At 32.8% G+C, this 23,154-nt stretch overlaps 1 protein-coding gene across 1 annotated transcript in view; it reads right to left on the bottom strand.

The window, feature by feature from the left end:
• Positions 1–3,044, bottom strand: part of LOC138713767 (uncharacterized) — a 39,872-nt gene extending 36,828 nt beyond the window's left edge. The window contains exon 1 of the mRNA XM_069846179.1: positions 2,894–3,044. Coding sequence (XP_069702280.1) covers positions 2,894–2,936 — 43 coding nt within the window. The 5' untranslated portion in view covers positions 2,937–3,044. The remainder of the gene's footprint in view (positions 1–2,893) is intronic.
• Positions 3,045–23,154: the final 20,110 nt, after the last annotated feature.

Below are 23,154 nucleotides of genomic sequence, written 5' to 3'. Positions count from 1 at the left end.
AACGTAAACATTAACATAAGCACATAAACATGTGCCACAAACTTAAGTAGCCAAGGCCCATTCACAATGAAAATTAAACATAACCTAAACATAACACGTGTGTGGAAACAAACATACCGAATCAACAAAACTACAGAATCTATTACATAAAAATGGAGAATTGCACAATGACTGACGATGTATATATACAATTTATGTTTCTAATAACTACAATGGCTTTCAATACTTTAAATCAAAGAAACGGAGATGTAAAATAATAAACTTTTCGTCATATGATTCCATGTTGCGCGCCTAGCTATCATCACGGCCAATAGATCAAAATATTGCCTGTAGGCAAAGCCCATGAGATGTTAAACAAAAAGTGAAAACACGCTTTCCGCTTGTGTACTGTTTCCAAATCGCATAAACATAAGCATGAAAGTTTGGAGTTTGCAAACTTTCATGTTAACGTCTTATGATTAAGATTAAGTTTATGCTTATGTAATTCATTGTGAATGCTTTCATTAAATAACATGGACACAAGGTTTTATGCTTACGTTATGTTTATGTTTAATTTTCATTGTGAATGGGCCTTCAAGCAGATTAGATAGAAACATACATAATTATACGTACTTTGTAGACAAGATACTTAAGAAAAAAGGTCACATAAAGATGATAATAATAAAGTTAGTAATAATTACTTACTTACTTACTTACTGGCTTTTAAGGAACCCGGAGGTTCATTGCCGCCTTCACATAAGCCCGCCATTGGTCCCTATCCTGAGCAAGATTAATCCATTCTCTATCATCATATCCCACCTCCCTCAAATCCATTTTAATATTATCTTCTCATCTACGTCTCGGTCTCCCCAAAGGTCTTTTTCCCTCCGGTCTCCCAACTAACACTCTATATGCATTTCTGGATTCGCCCATACGTGCTACATGTCCTGCCCATCTCAAACGTCTGGATTTAATGTTCCTAATTATGTCAGGTGAAGAATACAATGCGTGCAGTTCTGTGTTGTGTAACTTTCTCCATTCTCCTGTAACTTCATCCCTCTTAGCCCCAAATATTTTCCTAAGAACCTTATTCTCAAACATCCTTAATCTCTGTTCCTCTCTCAAAGTGAGAGTCCAAGTTTCACAACCATACAGAACAACTGGTAATATAACTGTTTTATAAATTCTAACTTTCAGATTTTTTGACAGAGGACTAGATGACAAAAGTTTCTCAACCGAATAATAACAGGAATTTCCCATATTTATTCTGCGTTTAATTTCCTCCCGAGTGTCATTTATATTTGTTACTGTTGTATTATATTATTAACCTTAACAAAAAGTATAATATGTAAAGCTCTTGTCAATTTTAATTATTTTATAACAAGTGTTTTCTCTAACAAAATGTATTGTAACATGAGTTATATGTACCAGAAGTCATTTCCATAACTTCCAAATTTATACTTCCCGGAAATGAATTCAAAATTAAATCTTTTCCATCAACAAGATCTAGTTACATAAAACTCATGGAAAAATCAACTACCCTTTTCATGCATATTTACTATGTACACTCTCATGGTTCAAGTTATAGATATCGTCCTTTCAACAATAACTGGTGATGGCGAACAGGCGAAAACGTTAATATTCCACTTAAAATGTTATAGCAAATAAACATTTGCAAAATAGATCAATAATATTGATTGAACTTAAAATAAAATATTTATCATATTACTCAATAGGCCTATAGTGCATATAATAATAATAATAATAATAATAATAATAATAATAACAATAATTTATTTAAACTGGCAGAGTTACGGCCATACGGCCTTCTCTAACACTCATCCAGGAGTAAAAGTGCGTTACAAAAAACACTACAAATTTACAAAGTACACTACAATTTTACACACAAAACTGAATAAGATAATAATAATAAAATGTAAACAACAAGTAAGTAGAAATCAGACATAATATATAACATACAGAAAGAAAGAAAAAGCATAATAAAATGTGAACAGCAGGTCAAAATAAATGAGACATACAAAGTATAAAAAATAAGACAATTATTGATGATGATGATGATAATAATAATAATAATAATAATAATAATAATAAATAAGAATAGTAATAGTAATAATGATAATAATAATAATAATAATAATAATAATAGTAATGAAATAGTGCAGTACAAAGCATACAATGAATACAATATTTTTAAGTACACACAGTAAGGAAAATTATGATTATATATAGCTCAACTTATCACATTATAGATATACCATTATCGGAAAATATGAAAACAAAAATGTAAAATAAATTAAATATCACTAGAACATAAAAAAAATGTAAATACGTGGAAAGATGCAATACAACACTTGTCATAATAGTAAGTTAGTTTGGCAACTCGTCCTAAGATAATTTTCTAACTTGGATATGAAAGATTTCAATGTTCGGCAGCCCTTGACTTCAGGCGGCAGAGAGTTCCAGTGACGAGAGGTAGCAACAGTGAAAGATGAGGAATACAGAGATGATGTGTGAGGTGGAATTTCTAGCGTGTTATCGCGTTGTGATCGAGTATTAATATTATGATAGCGAGAGAGAATATGAAAACGAGCGAATAAATAATAGGGGTATGAAGTGTGCATAATTCGATATAAGAGAGAGAGTGAGTGCAGATTTCTCCTCTCATGTAATCTAAGCCATGATAACTTCTCGAAAGAAGGTGAGATATGATCATAGTATCGAACATTACAAATGAAGCGGACGCACGCGTAATGAACACGCTGTAGTTTCTGAGCGGAATCAATCCTGAGATCACTGAACAAAACGTCGCAATAATCGAAGTGAGATAGAATGAGTGTCTGTACCAGCGTCTGTTTTAATTTCATGGCCATCAGATGAAATAAGTTTAACTTACATAGCACCAGGTTCCTCACATCCACCATACACCTTTTCTTCATCCTTCTTATTCTCCGTCATATCACCGGACATTTTTATCGAATGTAACCTAGAAGAAATTGAACGTAATTTCTGAGACACTTTTATTGCAATGTCATTCCACACTACAATTTCCGCTCTTATGCACAAATCTTCTACAAAACTTAAAATAAGTAGCCCACATTTGTATTTCTTTGACTTATAGCATGTTGATACACGAAGACGGTTGTTTATAGAAGAAATAACATTATGTGAGACAACGTATAGCTTCTCCCCATTTTTTCTTTTCTCTGTTGGTCTGGCAATTATTTATTTTATTTCCTTCTCCTTCTTCGAATCGGCAAGTTCTCTACTTGCTCTCCGTTAACTTCTCTGCAGGCTGACCCCAACCCGTCTCTAGCTACCAATGGAGATAAGATACAGCTCTCAAATTGCTAGGAGCAGGTGGCTATAATGACGTGTGGAAATATTCTCATATGCTTAAGGGACCTGTCCAGGAAAGGTACTAAAGAAATATACTTGAAATTGATTATCTGTGACGTACGAGTTGTTTCAGCAGTTAAAGCAATCAGTGGCTGAGTAGAACCTTTGACCTTGGAGGATATGCAGCTGTTCAGCATGTATAATGGCCGTGTGGCTGACCTGTGTGAACGAGACTAAATCTAAGTAAAATGTACTCTTTGATGATTAGTCTACTATCCAAGATAAATATTAAGTGCTATAAACAAAATTATTATATTATATTATATTATATTATATTATATTATATTATATTATATATTTTATGCTCGACCATGCCGAAATGTAGTAATTATACACCTGGTAGTAGCCTTTTAATGGACCTCATTAAAGTACACCTATTCATTATAATTCATTTGTTCAGCCAATGAGAAATCACCATTGTACCATTATAAAACCGCAAGTATCGATTATTCTCGGATATGCAATCGAAAGACTATTAGCAAAAAGTCACGGAGGCTGGAAATCCAATACTGTCGCAGAAGGTTATGTTCTGTTACTATAATAATTAGCGTTAATTGTAAATACAGTAATATTCAAATAAATTCCATTTGTCATCTCGTTTTTCAATTCTAAATCAATTTCCAGGTTATATCAAGCCTAATGTTCATGTTGTTCTCTAGATTATATCAAGGTCAATGACATTCGTGTTTCGGAAAAAATCAATACTTTCGCGTCTGCGCACATCTCACAATTTAGGTCAGTTCCGCTCCTCACTTACATAACATAACATGCATACTTATGAATAATTTCAAGTTAGAAATATGGTCGAGCATAAAAAGTCGTATGAAACTTGGCTATAATAGTAATTAAGACGCTCGTATGAAAATTATGAAACTCGCTTGCGCTCGTTTCATAAACAAACATACTCTCGTCTTAACTACTACCATTATAGGCTCGTTGCATAATGTACTAATATTATATTATATTATATTATATTATATTATATTATATTATATTATATTACATTATTTTATCATATCGACGGTATTTAGGTAAAAGGGCTTAGCTCTAGTTTATTAAAATTTGATTTTGTTTACTTAATTAGTGGAATTATTTAAATTGTAATTAGAAAATGTGTAGATATGGTTCTGGCAATTATGTTTACATTCCATATTATATTAGGTAACTTAATGCTTTTTTTAATTTTTCAGAAATGAGATATTGTTTAATGTTGGATAACTATGTAAAATAAAAGTAGTGAACCCCTTGTCATTTGAAGCACGAACCGCCACTGTTGCAATATAAATTATTGACGTCAAAATATTGGTATTAAAATGTGCCTGTCGACTTTCTCAAGTACTGGACTAAAGTAGGATACATATACTCATGATTCTAACGTGTCTGATCGTCTTTGGAACACGGCATTGATAGTGGTAAGTTAGGCCTATATCTGTTCGATGTATGCAATGTTCTGTCAGACTTATTTATATCGCCGCAATTAAAAATTATGTGATAAGCAGTTTATTACTTACTTACTTACTTACTTACTTACTTACTTACTTACTTACTTACTTACTTACTTACTCACTTACTTACTTACTTACTTACTTACTTACTTACTGGCTTTTAAGGAACCCGGAGGTTCATTGCCGCCCTCACATAAGCCCGCCATAGGTCCCTATCCTGAGCAAGATCAATCCAGTCTCTATCATCATATCCCACCTCCCTCAAATCCATTTTAATATTACCTTCCCATCTACATCTCGGCCTCCCTAAAGGTTTATTAATTTCATAAAATACGTAACATACAAAATTTCAATAATTCTGTTATATTTATATGAATATATGCTGTTTCCTCCCTTTTGAATTTACAACCTAGGCCTAATATTTTCCTCGTTTTGAATTAGTTATAATTCCAAACCATATTTAAAAATGGCTGTGTTAAAAGTTCAACTTCCATAACGTTGCTTTTTCTTTAACTAATTTAATTTGTATTTATTTATTTATTTATTTATTTATTTATCTTTTTACCTATTTATTTGTTTATTTATTTATCTATCTATTTATGTATTTATCTATTTATCTATTTATTTATCTACTTATTTTTATCTATGTATTTATCTATCTATCTATCTATCTATCTATCTATCTATCTATCTATCTATCTATCTATCTATTTATTTATTTATTTATTTATTTATTTATTTATTTATTTATTTATGCCTATAACAGGGCAAAGCCCCAATTACTATAGACAGTACAGATATTCGTTTAAAAAAACATAGAATTGCAATAACATTCAAGAACTTTGTAGATCAATGGAAATGCAAGGAGAACAAAGGAAATACAAGGAGAACAAAGGAAATACAAGGAGAACAAAGGGAATACAAGGAGAACAAGGGAAAGATAATGAAAACGAGGGAAATACAAGGAGAACAAAGGGAATACAAGGAGAACAAAGGAAATACAAGGAGAACATGAGAAACATTTGAAGAACAAAGAAAATACAAGGAGAACGAGGAGAAGACAATGAGAACTTGGGGAAGACAAGGAGGTCCTATAGCCTTGGTTGCATGCAAGGATATACAGTACATGCACCTGTAAATTTTTTATAATTCTGTTATTTAACGACGCTGTATCAACTATTGAGTTAATTATCGTTTATGGCAGTGGTGATAACGAGATGGTATTTGGCGAGATAAAGCCGAGGATTCGTCATAGAATTGCCTAATATTCACTTCTCTGCCGAGTCTTCTGCATTTTCGTCAGGCACACTAATATTTGTGCCAAACGGAGTAGGCCTACTTTGTGAAAATAATAGCAGTTTGATATCCTTCCTCCTTTTTAGTGATATACTTCATAGTCTTGTTGCATTCTGTGATCGGTCACCGCTATTAAATTATTATATAATTCACGTTCTGGAGTTGAACTAGATTCAAGTGTCCTAATGCGCTGCAAGTGAACCGAGAAAACTATGTATAATAATGACATTAATATTAAGCATGAATCGTGCTTGTGGTAACTGATTCCATCCTTTGGTCATTGTCTATGTTATCATATCAGCGTAAAGCTGAATTTACACGTCGTTAACGACAAAAAGCGTTTAGAATGTCAGTTTCGCTTGTTAGTGAGATACTTTACACACAAGGACACAACATTTATACGGTTTGTTACAGTTAAGATGTACAATTTTCAGTATCATTAGGAAAAGGGCGGCACCTGTCTTGACAATAGCTTGACGAAACGATTTCGATAAGTATCAGTTACGAAGTTCCGCAAATTGCTCCACTTAGCCATTTTTATAATAATGCCGTTATTTATTTCTTCAAGGCAAGAAAGACATTCTGCTATGAAATAAAACACAGAAATTCCACATTTTTATTACGTATCGAAGACCTAGTGATGCGCGTCCTATTGCCTTACTTAATTTATAAGGTTTTATTCAAAAGTGAGAGGTACGGCAACTTACAAGGGTCATACTGAAAGTCGTGAGCAACCCGTTGTTATAAATCTTCATTTTTATTTTTTAGACAAACCAGGTACATCATGAATAATTTCCAGGGAAAAATTGTTCCGGGGCCGGCTATCGATCCCGGGACCTCTGGTTGAACGTACCAGCGCTCTGCCAACTGAGCTACCGGGAACTCTACCCGACACCGTCTCAACTTTTCCCTTTATATCCACACAACTCGCGTGGGCTGACGAAACGTCAGAGACCCACATCGAGTGCACACAAACTCTGTGTGACTTGAAATTGTGGTTTTCTGTTAACGTACACAGTGATGTATATATTATGCAAATCTAATATTTCAGGTAAAGCGCTGGTACGTTCAACCAGAGGTCCCGGGATCGATACCCGGCCCCGGAACAATTTTTTCCTTGAAATTATTCAAATCTGCTTTACAGGAAGCTTTACCTGAAACATTAGATTTGCAGGTAACATCATCTTAATCTACAGACTTTTCTGTCACTTTTCAACATAGTCTCCATTTCTTTACACACATTTTTGCCGCAGTTCTGTAAGTTTGAAAATTCCCTTGCTGTAGAAGTCCGTTTCATCTTCCCGAAGACACTGACGCACTGCTTTCCGGATGTCCTCCAGCGTCTCGTAGATTTGGCCTCGCAGCTGCTTCTTTACAGAACCGAAAAGATGGTAGTCGGATGTTGCCAAGTCGGGACTGTAGGGAGAATGCGGAAATGTTCTCATTTTCTCCACAGTAGTGACACGATCAGTGTGAGGCCACGCGTTATCGTGTTGCAGGATGATCTTCTTTCCAGGGCGTTGCACGACGGAGCTTCAAAACTGTCTGAATATAGCGGACAACATTTATGGCCTGTCCAGGTTCAATAAATTCAACCAAAATGCATCCCAGAACTCATCAACTCTTTCCTTGTTGCGTTCCGTGGAGGCAATTCGAGGGCTACCACTACGAGGCTCATCTTGGATGCTCGTGTTCCCATCTTCGAAATGTTTCACCCATCTCCTAACACTGCTGGCGCCCATGCACACATCTCCGTGTGCACGCTGAAGTCTGAGGTGAATTTCAGCTGCAGATTTTTCTTCTTTAACAAGGAATTTAATGACAGCACGCTGTCGAAACGAACCATCGTTGTCGACCATTTTGCAAACATTGCCTGTGGTCACATGATAGAAGTTAATGACGTCACAGTACGTCAATTCATAGTGTAAAGTTTGTAGATTATGATCATATAATCGTTTTTGTTACATTGTTGAAATTTAAATTAGCTTTTAAAAGTGGCGCCCTGGCTGCCACATCCATTGTCATCTTTTTGCTTTTTGCCTTTCTCCGTAACTTGTGATATTTCAACTTCAGGTGCACTTTTCTCAGAAACTATTTAACTAGAAGGCTGATTTTCTGTGCATATGTATTGTATGAAGTTAATGGGAAATTCAGAATTTTACAAGCAATTAAGTAAAAGGATTCCGTCTACAAACTTATCTAAGGAAGTGGTAGGCTAATAACCCATTACACCAATAAAATATTTATGATTTAATGCATTTTAATAGTGTAATGGATTATTGACCTATTACTTTTTTAGATAAGTTTGTAGACGGAATCATTTTACTTAATTGCTTGTATCCCTTTGACTTATCTGAAAATATGACTCTAAAAATTCAGAATTTCAGTCAAATTTAACTATTCACTTAGATAAAACAAAATCCTTGACCTTCAATGACAAGTAAGGTTTAGGAAAACGGACTGGTAGTTTTTTTTATAAAACTTTACCTATGTGAATCGATATGTGTTCTGCTACGACTTTGCATATCTTGAATAATTAATTATCAATCAGAACTATGATAATTGGATCATTTTGCAGAAAGGAACCAACCCACAAGATACCTAAACTAAGAAAAATGAACTTTAAAGTTAAACGTGAGCAATAAATTCACAAATAAATGTAACTACATATTTATTGCTTTAACCGAAAGCGTATTATAAGACGTAGAACCCGATCGCAAGCTCATGGCACCTGCGCGAAAGACGAATTGACATCCAAGCAGTCGCCCACATAACCAGAACCCCCAACTCAGAAGCCTCAGAAAGAAGCTCGCGCATGTTGGTGCCACGAGTTTACGATCGGGCTCTATCTTTGATCAAAATATGGATCCTTGGATTTATTTCATTATTGAGACATTAAATTTGTTTGTGAGTTGATTCCTTTCTGCATGATGCAGTCCAGTTATACCTACTACATTTAAATAAACAAATAAACCGATGAAAAAAAAAATATTTACAAAATCTTTGACAAATTGTCACAATTCTATGCTGTAAGGGAATATAAAAATCAGAATTATATTAAATATGTTGGGAATTAAATATCATTGTTAATGTGATATAGGCTAATTTGGACAGGCCTGGGCGCTAATAACTCGATTGAGTCACTGCAGAACAGACCGTAACTCCACACTCCACCTTTCCCAACTGAGACAGTAATGTTTTGGTTGGGTACGAGCAGACAGGAAGGTCAGTGACGGATTGTATCAAGCGGGTATCATAGCGTTTACGAACTTTCGGCTCTCTCTGGTCGCCTAAAATCTGCAACTGATGCACAGATCCTTACTGTGCGTTTGTTTATAAGGCGCTGTACGTAAAACGGACATGGGCAGGAACTTCTGCTTTCCTTTCACCTCCCCTCTTATGCCTAAGGCTGAATTAGGATGAATTAAATCCAAGTTATCGAGAAACAGCTCTTTGAGAATCTGCAGAATGTAAATCGTACATTTCATTTCAGGCCTCTTAAATAAGAAGTCAGATGAGTGACGACTGGAACGTAGATGTGTTAGAAATAACTAAACTCTACAAATTTCCCTCAGTAATACGGATTTAACAAGCGAAAAATTACCGACTCTGGTTAGTAGTCACGCGAATGAACATCAGATTGGAACAGAACGACTTCATTGAGAGAACGACTCTGTGTAAAACAGGCAAGTAATTCGACTTATGAACACTTCAAGCAGAAGTCCATTATTTTTCTTCTGTCCTCTTTTGATCTAGAGACATGTGTTTTACTTCTACATCCATCCTATGCATGAAACTCGGATCAAATATTTGCAGACTTTAAAATATGTGAAGTACTACCACGTTATCTGAGGGAACATTGAACGTTGTATGTATAAATAAGCTTTCTAACGTGTAAGAATCACCGTCGTACAGATGATCACTCGCCTGACGGGATTCTAGTCACATTCCACCGAAGCTGCCATACGACGTTCTGTCTTCAGCAAGCTTAAGTAACGCAGAGTAATCATATAGCCTATGTAAAAATCCTAGTGCAATATTTATTTACTGCAAACAAAAGATTGATTGATGAATAAGCTCACTGGTTGTAAGAAATCTTTCGTCTTTAGATTCTTTGATCATTCGCTAATCTCATTATGAAACAAAGAAAGAAACTGTAAAGAAATAACTACTCCGTGTTTAATTTTGAATGGGAGCTTCCGGCACTTGTTTTTTATGTTCATGACGTCATACATTTCATAGATCGACGATTAGTACATTCTCTTTGCCTGCTATATCGAATTATACATGATTCCACACCCAACTACCTTGCCTCTCGGTTTACTCTCCTAGCTTCACATCATAATCGTAATACACGTTCACAGCACAATCTGTTGCTATCAATACCACGTCATCAGACATCTCTGTACTCAAGTTCTTTCTCAATAGCCATGGCCCGCTCATGGAATTCGCTGCCGCTGGAAATCAGGGGTAGTCTTAGTCCCCAGTTGTTTAAAATTAGGTTGTTTAGAAATATTTTAAATGCACAGAACTAGTTTTTAGGTATAATTTTTATTTATATTATTATTATTATTATTATTATTAATATTATTTTACACAGTCATTACTTTATTTTTCCATTAACACTAATATCTAGGTAATTGTCATTGTCTCAATGTAACACGTGCTGTGCTGATCATACTAATTGTACTATTCCTTTAGTTGTGACATTATATTCATATGTATTAATTCTTTTTTTTCTTCTTTTAACTTAATACTTGTATACTAGAATGTATTTTTCTGTTTGTGATTATGTATTCAGTCTCTTTTTTTTTATTACATATATTTTTTTTATTATTGTTATTTCAAAGTTAATACTGATTGTGTATATGTATTCAATCTCTCTTTTTTACTTAATTATGTTTATTATTATTTTTAAGTTCATATTTGTATACCGGTATGTATTTTTTCTGTATGTGATTTGATCCTGGTTGAGTGGAAGAGAAGGCCTGATGGCCTTAACTCTGCCAGGGAAAATAAAACTATTATTATTATTATTATTATTATTATTATTATTAATAGATTTGTTTGCCGAGTCCAGCCAAAGAGAGACGATTTTATTGATTTAATAATTTGCGGTACTTTAGAACATACGGCATTTTGTAGCAAATCTCCTGTAAGATCTAAAATGGTAATAGGAAAGAGTATTATAGAACAGGTAAATAAATTTAAATTTTTGGGCGTTACCTTATCTTTTAAAGGAGACTATGATCAAAAAGAAAAAATAGAAAAATTTAATTACATAAAATCAAAAGCTAGAAAAGATACATTGTTAAAATTTTATAAGGTGATGTCAGTGCCCAGTTTACTATATGGAAGCAAAACATGGGTTATAAAAAAGAAAGACGCCTCTAGATTACAAACAAATGAGATGAAATTTTTGAGAAGCGTAGCAGGTTACAGGAAAATAGAACATAAAAGAGACGAAGAAATAAGAGAAGAACTTGAGATATATGAATTAAACAACAAAATAGAAGAATATAGGAATACATGGATGTCTCACATTTCAAGGATGAAGGAGGACAGGATACCACATAAGTTTTGGAAATGTAAACCTCGGGGAAGAAGAGATATTGGAAGACCAGCCAAAAGATGGATGGACCAATTTCAGTAGCTGCTACAGGAATCAATTTCCTAATGCATGAAGGATGATGATGACTTTAGAAGATCTGAGTTTCGCACTTAGTATTTCATTTTTTATGTCAGTTTCATAAATATGTATTATTTTGTTACGTTAACAAGAAAATATTTAATTAACAGGTTACCAACTCTGAGAAGATTTTGTCGAGGAAGTTGCTATAATTTTAAACCAATTGGCCAGAAGTTCATTCACGCATTGATCAATATCATAACGATATTGCTCGCCAACTAAAACCATATGGAAGTAAGTTACAAGAATAAATTTGTAATATTTTATCACAGTCTAGTATTTTATACAGTCACGAGCTCAATACGTAGGAAATATGCATCCATAGATAGTTGCTAACCACTAGGATCGCTACTATCGCCTCATCACAGACAATGCGAAATAGCACCGGCACAGTCTATTGTTCCTAGTACCCTCAACAACTCAAGCTTCGTGGCTGTATATACTAGACTGTGGGTAACATTCAAGATGTTCTTAAGACATATTTAACAAAATTAAATGAAGTTTAATAATAATAATAATAATAATAATAATAATAATAATAATAATAATAATAATAATAATAAAATGTATGACATTTATTTCTTGTTTTTATTACACGGCTGCATTAATTTGTTTATTAAAACAAAAGAATAATACTCAATGTCAACAACAGACATGGTCAACATCGTTCATCTGTGCCTTGAAAATTAAACTTGCTTGCTTCCTTGCTCTAGAATGTAACATCATTCTCACCTCTATAGGTAGCGGCTCTAACGACAGAGACTACTTTGAATGAGGAAGTAGAATAGGATGGAATGGAATTTTGAGAGGGGAGGGCACTACGACCCAATACTGCAACCTTCCAAGATCTATTGCGCTAATCCTCAAGCTAAACGCATTCTTAATCCCACACCGACTGAATAATAAAGTTCGCTATATACCCAGGTTTCGAGCAGGCAATCCCCCCTCTTTTCAAGGCCAGCCCCCTCCGTGCGGCGATGCTTTGCATACACTTAAAATTGTCTAAGAATGTACCCTTTCTTGCTGTCCGCCTTCCTTTGGTAACGGTATTGTAAAGATTTACTTAAAGGTTACGTCAGGCATGTCAATTGATGCCCACAGGAGCAAGCGCGCGCTTTAGAGCCCAGGAGAGCCTGAGCGCTTTACAGCGGAAAGGAAAGACACAGACGAAAGAGGTGGTATATGCCGCTTGGTCGAGCTATATTCAGGGATGGCCAGCACTGATTCAATAAATAAAGGGAAGAGAACGTATTCAAACTGTATCCATGTTAAATTTTAGATTTTCCTGAGAAGTATAAATGCATTATAAGAATGTAAGTTTTAATTTTAATGCTCATTTTTCACAAGTTTGATTTTTTTATTCAAAATAAATATTTTCTCAACTTTTCGTATAGAAAAGTGAAATTTTCAGGTATAGGCCTATTTATTTAGTATCCTTACAGAATGTTTTCGTAAATCTAATATACCATATATACATATTACAGAAGATATGTATTGAAAATTTTGAAAATATTCGCATGAAAATTGTTTGTAAGGAAATGGATTAACAAAGCAACTACTGTTACATCATAAGCAAAAAATACGTGCCCATGTGTTGCAAAAATGTCAGCTCTATAGCTTCAGCAGATTTCGAGAAAATAATTTCATATTCTGATGGTAGGAAGTTGCTTACAAATATCACCTTAAAAGCATAATGCGATAAGAGTTTTGTTATGTAATATTAGTTACACTTAAAACAGATACAGTACCTAGGTAACTTTGCTTTGTACTGTAATATTGTTTTGATTAGTTTATTGATTACTTTTATAAGGCTAAAGATACCATCAATATAAATTCCAACTTATTATGTCATACCCAATATCTTTCTTTGGAATATTACTTTCTTTATGAATGATGTGTTTCATCCACTTAATACAGTATAATATTATACTACTATGGAATTTAAGTGAATATTCCTTCTTAACTATCTATTACGTTATTAAGATTTAAAACACAAGTGCAATATTAAGAAATCAGTGTTAGCACTTCTGTTTTACAGACAATATAGATACTATTAAACAGAAAGAAGCCATATAAAAATAACGGCATCAAATTTCACGTTCCGTTTGAAGTTTGTGCACCACTGTTTTCTTAATCCAACAGGTTGCTTATTCATATACACAACCCGTCCTCTTTCCATACATAGCGCTTGCTGCCCGCGCACGACGTCAAGGTCAGAAAAATGCGCTTGCTTTGACATCACTGGGTTACGTTATGTAAGGTTAGTTTAGACGACATCAAGGTCTTCTATCCCGGGACTCTACAAGCCGATGATCAGTGAAAAGTAAATGTGTAATATGGGGAACCGGAGAACCTCGAGAAAATCCCCAACTGCGACCTTGTTCGACGCAAATGTCACTATGGATTTTTTTCAATATTTTCCCAGGCTTGACCGGAACTCGAACCCTAATCGCTCGCATGACAGACTGAATGTCTGCCCACTGAGTCACCGCAGGGATCTGAATGAGGAAGTACTGACAATGAATTTAATCGGAGATCATAGATGCTTTCACAACGAACAATGTTAAAGGGTTCTTTACAAAAAGATAGCGACTACAACGCATTAAAAAGAAATTCTATAATCGTGTGTTTCTTACACCCGTACCTGGGTCATTGCACCGTATTAGTCTCTTTGTTGTCCTTTTCTTATTTTATTTATGCAGCACATTCGAACAAACATTTTTACGTGGCAATCTGTTCAAAATTACCCCTTCTCTGTATAAGGCTTTAGAAGTACCGTAATGGCTTCAGCTAGAATTACCTATTCTCTCGAGAGACACAGGAAGCAATCTTTTTATCATTAAGTATAAACTTATTAAACTTCACAGTAGTTCCGTTTAAGGCCGGGTGACCGTTACGCAAGTATTGTTCTTCACTTCCAAGTTAAGATTTTTATAACAAAAGGATTAGATATAATTTGTCAAGGCATTGTTTTAAGAATGCTTTTTAATTAAAATATCTTCTAAATTATGAATAAAATTGAATGTCCATTACTGTAACAGACACCCCATTACGTTTACGTCCAAGAGCAACGTTTCATTGCAGAAACTACCAGTTCAGACGGCCACTGGGTGGAGTTACAATAAGTAAGATCCTCTATTGCAGTAACGGACAAGTTATTACGAAGTGCAAGGGTCCCAACTCTGCAAGTGGGAGATATTTTATACAATACAAATAGCCGAGTCTCTATACAAGATGGATATTTGAAAGAGATTAACAGTTGGCAATAGTCACGTTCGTCATAAATAAAGTGTGGTATGCTGTTCGTGTAGCATTATGATAATCCAAGCACGAGGGTCATTCTAAGCATTACCGGGACCTTGCACAAGGAAGTAAGTTAGAGTTCAAGAAGGCATATGAGTACAGTATTACAAGAGAACAATGCTGTAAAATTATCCAGTAATACAGTAGGCCTAGTATATTAAGATACAAGGTTGAGAAGTGCTTTTTACAAAACCGAGGAAAAGTTTGAAAAACTTGCTCTCCTCGTTTTTCAATTTCCGAGATTTTGTAATGCATTTCACAAACGTGTATTGTACAGTATTTTTTGTACGAGAGTATATTTTTAAAATAATATTTTAAAAAATCTTAATAATATAGGCTACAGTATGTACCAGAGGTCTGCATCGGACGTTTTCGCTCGAGCGCCAAGTAGTTCATAGCATAATCCGATAGGTAGCGCACAGGCATGATGGGTAACATTGTCGCGAGCGATAAATCCTCGAACGGTATAAGCCGAGCGTTAGACATTCGTTCTTGTTACAGTGATGAACTGTGTAGTAACATCATAGATGTTTATCATTTCAAAACTTTGCAGTGTTTAACTAACCTCTCCATAGTACAACTACAAAACTTGCTTTAAAATGTAATATGAATGTTGTAGGTAAATGTCCCCCCCCCCTCACACAGGAGTGATTTTGTTTTTGCCATATCTGGCAGATGTTATTGGATGTAAATGCAATTAACCTATTATAAACGGAGAACACAGTCACGATAATGCAAGAAATGTATCAAGTTTTCTAGTAATAATAATAATCTCTAATAATTAGTGTATTAATCTTTGCGTCTGTAACAGTTGTGCAGCATGATTATTCGTTTTATTATATTTTCTGTGACGTTATCTCTGTACTAATATTGTTATTAATTTACTGCTATATAATAATATTTTGTAAAACGTTTCTACATTGTCGCAGTATATAGGCGGAACACTATATATGGACCTATCATATTATATATGTGGTAAATCAAATATTGAATAATTATTAATTAGGAATAATAATTGTATATCGAAGTTTTCATACTATTTTATTTATAACTTCGTGTTACTGTTTTGGTACGTTCCATTAGAAGTTTGTCTTAAACGCAGAAAATAAAGCCTTATTTTTACCGTGTGAGCAAAACGTATGTGTATCTTATCTGTCGCCTTCCATACAAGATAAAACGTCGGTGAGATGACCTTGTACTGTGCTTCTATTTATTACGAGTGTATCACGACCTATCTTATCTCACTCGAGCGTGCGACATTCGACCGAGTTCAAGCGAGCGATTTAACTCCAATGCAGCACTCTGGTACGTACTTTACATTATGAACAGTTGACTGATGTGAACAGTCTGGCCAACGTAAATACGCTAAATGCTGAAAGTTATTTAGTTCTAGGAATGTAAAGGAGTAAAAATTGTTTTTCCAATGTAGTGATTTGTTTTGTATAATGTATATTAATTGGACGAGTTACGCAATAAGAGACCAAGCGCCAAAAACCTGTTTCGAGATATTGGGCATTGAAATAAATCTGTTTTTTATGAAACATTTTATTCGAGAAGTATTATAACATTCATACTATTACAAAACATAGCACAAATAATACCAAAAAAGGCTAACCGATTTTTGATAAGAGACCAGCAGTTGAATTAGGCTAATATTTCAAACGATGAAAGAGTAATGGAACGGAGAAAAATTCTCTCCGGCGCCGGGATTTGAACCCGGGTTTTCAGCTCTACGTGCTGATGCTTTATCCACTAAGCCGGAGAGAATTTTTCTCCGTTCCATTACTCTTTCATCGTATGATGACGCAGAATATCTGCATGGAAATATCATATGTACTTCGGTACATTAAAATAATATATATGATATGCGTAAATCACTTCGTGGTTTAAGACGGCGCTTATTCCGTCGGATCCCGGCCAACTAGTCACTCATAACGAGTGCACCTCAGCACATGTGTGGACTTCAGTCCTAAGTTCATAGACATCTATGACGAAGTGCAGAGGGCGGCCACTAGAGGGAACCCAAGAGTTGGAACTTAAACTGAGAAGATTCTGTCCGACGCCGGGGTGGGTATCCGGTGTGGCTTAGTGGATAAAGCATCAGCACGTAGAACTGAAAATCCGGGTTCAAATCCCGGCGCCGGAGAGAATTTTTCTCCGTTCCATTGCTCTTTCATCGTATGATGACGCAGAATATCTGCATGGAAATATCATATGTACTTCGGTACATTAAAATAATATATATAATATTTCAAAGCAAAATAAATAAATGTATTTTATACAATAAACGAATTTTCGCTTATCAAATAATAGCAGGAAAATTCAGATATCGAATTGTTGATTTTTTCCGAGTTAAATTAGCCTGCCATAGACAGATTTGAGCAAATATCTCTCTTTTTTTTCGCTTATGAAACAAAAGAACTAGAGATACACAGAAAGCATAGCATATAAAATCTATTATAGCTCTTTTATCATTGCATCATTCATTCAGCTTGTTCGTGTATGTATTCAATAAACTATACATTTTTTTTATATAACTAGCCGTACCCGTGCGCTCCGCTGCACCTCTTAGAAATAAATATAAAGTAATTACATAATTAAAATAGGACGTTTGATCTAGGGAACATAGAAGGATAAATCGTTTAATATGTTACTTAATTTAAATTGTATTTAAATAATTAAAATGCGATCATTTTGGTCCAGAGACCACTCATTTACTGCAATGACAATTCCTTTAACACGTTTCTTAATTGTTATTACATGCAACCATAGTTCAATGAAGATTGACATATCATTTAGTAATTAATTAGCTTTCGATATTACTTCATACAAACACAGAAACATTCTCTGTAGGCTATGTTTAATAGCTTTCGATTGTTATTGTCCAAGGCCTCTTATAGACGAAGTCACTTGTTTTTATTTCATTACAACGCCTTAGATGGCGTTATCTTAATTTTAAAACCCATTTATCTCATTAAATATCAGTCGTATCAAAAGTTTATATAGAATAAAACTTATCGGAAATCATTTTTAAAGAAACTTTTGTTATGTAACATTTTTCAAGAAGATTAATAATAAGGAAGAAATTTCGATTAATTTAATTCAAGCCCACTTATAATCCCCCTTTTAAATAAGGTATTTTGAATGCTATATATCCTACAATCTAAGTTACAACGAACTTAATTTATATTCCAATTTTCATATAAATCGGTTCAGCCATTATCCCATGAAAAGGTAACAAACATCCAGACAGACAGACAGACATACAAACAAAAATTTCAAAAAAACGATTTTCGGTTTCAGGATGATTAATTATACATGTTAACACTAATTATTTTTGGAAAATCGAAAATTACCAGAAAAATTTTGGCTACAGATTTATTATTAGTATAGGTACGAAATTTAACTGGCCGTATATAGCCTATATAGGACTATCGATTAACAATGACAGCATGAATGGATAATAAGGAAGGCTGAGGAATACCATATAAACTGCAGTTTCACTATTTTCGTGTAGCATTCTTATTCATTTCATTTAATGGTCTGCCCAAGGGCAGGTCTTTCACTGGAAACCCAGCTTTCTCCAATCTTTCCTATTTTCTGCCTTCCTCTTCGTTTCCTTATATGATCCACATATCTTAATATCGTCTATAATCTGATATATTCTACCCCGAACTCTTGTCCCGTTCAACATTCCTTCCAGTGCATCCTTCAGTAGACAGTTTCCTCTCAGCCAGTGACCCAATCAATTCCTTTAACGTTGTAAAATAAAAGGATATGAATAATTTAAAATCAATTCATATTAAATAATAATGTCAATATGTTATAAAAATCATATTTACATGTTTTTAAAAAACTGATATTAGGAAAATAGTTTTCCACCTCGCCATGTTTGCTAAAGTCCTTGGAAAACGATATAATTTCGTATCGGCATTTCTTTTGCAGCCCAGCGAACATACTTCGCTTTACTAGTACAACTGAAATGGACAGAAAGAAATAGTGAATAAAAAACAAACATTATTATGCCGATCCATCGAAGTGTGGAAATCAGTTCACGAATCCAGAATAATTTTAAAAATCATTAGGTTTCTACATCACAGACTTGTATGCACGAAGTACACACAAAGGATGTCATGAGTCTCTTTCTTTTGTTTTTGTCGGTAAAAAATCTTCCGATCATGTGAATGCAGGCGTAGGTTTCAGTTATGTTCCATAACATTTTTGGACAGAATATTGGACAAATTCTCGGCTATGAACCAGTAGAAACACAGCACACAGACCCAAACTCAACATTTCGGCCTGGATTTTGGTACAAACTTGGACATACATGGATTAAGGTAAGTTTTCAGCAGTTTCATCGTACGTGTGGTTAGGCCTATCGCTGGTGTTTGTTATTTTGTTTTAGTTACCATTGTTTAGATGAAGTTTAATGGTCGTCGAAATTCAAACATGAGTCACGAAAAAATCATCAGTGCTACGAAATACAATTATGGGGTGAGTAATATGCCTTAACTAGTTTGAATACAAATTATAAATACATTAACGTTATTTTAATATTATGGATTAATTTATCAATTTCCATGTATTGAGTTTTTATTTGTTTAAAAAGTTCAAGAGCCAGGAAAGAAATGTCATCCTATATAACTGCTTTTTCATATCCTAAACTACCAAATAACTTAAGTACATAATTTAGATTAAGTTATTATATCAATATAAACTAAAGTATCGTGATGAATTTGGAGAAGTAAGAAGGGAAGCGAAATCCTGTTCCGCGAGCCAGGTATAATGACTGAGGGAATCACCTTGCTAACCTCCGTTCTGGTTGGATGATCGTTCGCCTCTCCCGAGACATGTGGATGTAATGTCAGCAGCCGGATGGTCGATCATGGCTCTTTATGGGCCGTCGCGCATCCTATGTATTTATTTATTTATTTATTTATTTGCTTGCTCGTTTATTTATTTATTTATTTATTAGTTTGTTTATTTGTTTATTTATTTGTTTGTTTATTGGTTTGTTTTTTATTCGTATGTTTCTTTTATTTATTTATTTATTTATTTATTTATTTGCTTGCTTGCTTATTTATTTATTTATTTATTTATTTATTTATTTATTTATTTATTTATTTATTTATTTATTTATTAGTTTGTTTATTTGCTTTTATTTGTTTGTTTATTGGTTTGTTTTTTATTCGTTTGTTTCTTTTATTTATTTATTTATTTATTTATTAGTTTATTTATTTATTTATTTGTTTATTTGTTCATTTATTTGTTTGTTTATCGGTTTGTTTTATTTCGTTTGTTTCTTTTATTTATTTATTTATTAGTTTATTTATTTATTTATTTATTTATTTATTTATTTATTTATTTATTTATTTATTTATTAGTTTGTTTATTTGTTTGTTTATTTGTTTCTTTATTGGTTTGATTTTATTCGTTTGTTTCTTTTATTTATTTATTTATTTATTTATTTATTTACTTACTTACTTACTTATTTATTTATGTATTTATTTATTAGTTTATTTATTTATTTATTAGTTTGTTTATTTGTTTATTTATTTCTTTGTTTATTGGTTTGTTTTTATTCGTTTCTTTCTTTTATTTATTTATTTATTTATATAGTTATTAGTTTGTTTATTTGTTTATTTATTTGTTTGTTTATTGGTTTGTTTTTATTCGTTTGTTTCTTTTATTTACTTATTAGTTTGTTTATTTGTTTATTTATTTGTTTGTTTATTAGTTTGTTTTTTATTCGTTTGTTTCTTTTATTTATTTATTTATTTATTTATTTATGTATTTATTTATTTATTTATGTATTTATTAGTTTGTTTCCTTGTTTATTTATTTGTTTGTTTATTGGTTTGTTTTTATTCGTTTGTTTCTTTTATTTGTTTATTTATTTATTTATTTATTTATTTTTCTATTTAATTATTTATTTGTTTATTGGTTTGTTTTTATTCGTTTCTTTTATTTATTTATTTATTTATTTATTTATTTATTGGTTTTTTCTTATTCATTTGTTTATTTATTGATTTATTTATTTTTATTTTTTTATTTATTTATTTACTTATTTATTTATTAGTTTGTTTATTTGTTTATTTATTTGTTTGTTTATTGGTTTGTTTTTTATTCGTTTGTTTCTTTTATTTATTTATTTATTTATTTATTTATTTATTTATGTATTTATTTATTTATTTATGTATTTATTAGTTTGTTTCCTTGTTTATTTATTTGTTTGTTTATTGGTTTGTTTTTATTCGTTTGTTTCTTTTATTTGTTTATTTATTTATTTATTTATCTATTTATTTATCTATTTATTTATTTATTTGTTTATTGGTTTGTTTTTATTCGTTTCTTTTATTTATTTATTTATTATTTATTTATTGGTTTTTTCTTATTCATTTGTTTATTTATTTATTTATTTATTTTTATTTTTTTATTTATTTATTTACTTATTTATTTATTAGTTTGTTTATTTGTTTATTTATTTGTTTGTTTATTGGTTTGTTTTTTATTCGTTTGTTTCTTTTATTTATTTATTTATTTATTTATTTATTCGCGTATGTATTTTTATTTTTCATAATTGAAAGTTCGCTAACGTGCTGCACACGACACTGATGTCTGATTCGCGTTATTTAATGATCAAATGAAACTAGGGTTGCCAACATTTTTCGAAGAAAATACGGGAGACTAAGGAATCGGCAGAATTTCACATAGAAAATCGACAAATTATTCATTTCAATTATTAAAAAGACAAAAAAAAAAAAACAAACAAAAACAAAACAAAACAACGTCATTCTACACTTTGATAGTTAAGCTTAAATTTAGAGTATTTCGAGTATTTCGAGACAGGTTTTACCTCGCGTAATGATTTTTAATCATTTTTTTTTTTTACAAACTGAAAAATGTTCTGTAATTATACGTAGCTGATTACGATTTGCAGTTCTCAGTTGAATACTGTACATGTGTCGCTCTCCTGCTTCAAATCTCTCTCCACTTATTGTTCCTGAGAGAAAATACCATATATATATATATATATATATCTTCTCTCTCTCTCTCTCTCAGCATTACTACCCGTAAGCTTAGAACAAAACTCACCAGTTTTTCCAAATTTCCAATATTAACATTTTTTTTTCAACCTTGTCAGCATTAAAACCCATTTCTGCCAAGCATTTACCTTGTCAGGTAATCTGTGGTGAATCCTCGACCTCATTTCGCCAAATACCATCTCGCTATCACTAATTTAATCGACGCTAAATTATCTAGTATTTGATACAGCGTCGTTAAATAACCAAGCAAGGAATAAACTTACTTTCGTCTATCTCTACAATTTTCCCTGGACCACGTGACGGACAGCTTAAAGTTTCTATTAATACCTCGTGAGACACCAGAAAATCTTCCATATACCGCAATATGCTACTCGATTATTGTTGTCACCTCGTTGGTTGGTTCTCACATACGATACACGCTCATATTGTAGATAACTTCAATGTGAAATATATGTCCAGGGATACATTGTTTCATAGTGCCCACTAGCGTTCTGCGATACATATTTGCGTAGTGGTTAACATATTCTCTGCATAGTAAAATTGCCGTTACAACACGAAGGATTTATAATAAAGACGTAGAAATCTGTCTCATTTTCAAGCGGGTGGGATTAGGGCTATATAATAGCTACCACAATATTCACATCGTATTTTTAATTGTCCTGTTTCATTTTCAAGGTTGTCTGTGTGGTTTAAAAAATGATACGAAATGACATTCTTCATAATAGTCGTTTATCTGAAAATTTTGTGTAGAAGGAATCTGTTTTTACAACGTGTGCTGAAATTTATATTACCGACATTTCTGAAACTGCCTATCTTACTCCAAAATCAGATTAATATCACCCAAAAGCTAACAGAGTCGCCGTCTATGCTATGTCTAGGCCTATTATGGCTTGGCGATCCTAAACATCTGGACCAATTAAAGGCTGGTTCACAGTAAACCGGAAACGGAAACGACAAGAAAAACGAGAACGGAAATAAT

Source organism: Periplaneta americana, chromosome 14 (genome assembly GCF_040183065.1).
Source record: "Periplaneta americana isolate PAMFEO1 chromosome 14, P.americana_PAMFEO1_priV1, whole genome shotgun sequence".
Taxonomy (NCBI): Eukaryota; Metazoa; Arthropoda; class Insecta; order Blattodea; family Blattidae; genus Periplaneta; species Periplaneta americana.
Note: the sequence above shows the minus strand (reverse complement) of the source record. Positions and strands in the feature narration are given on the sequence as shown.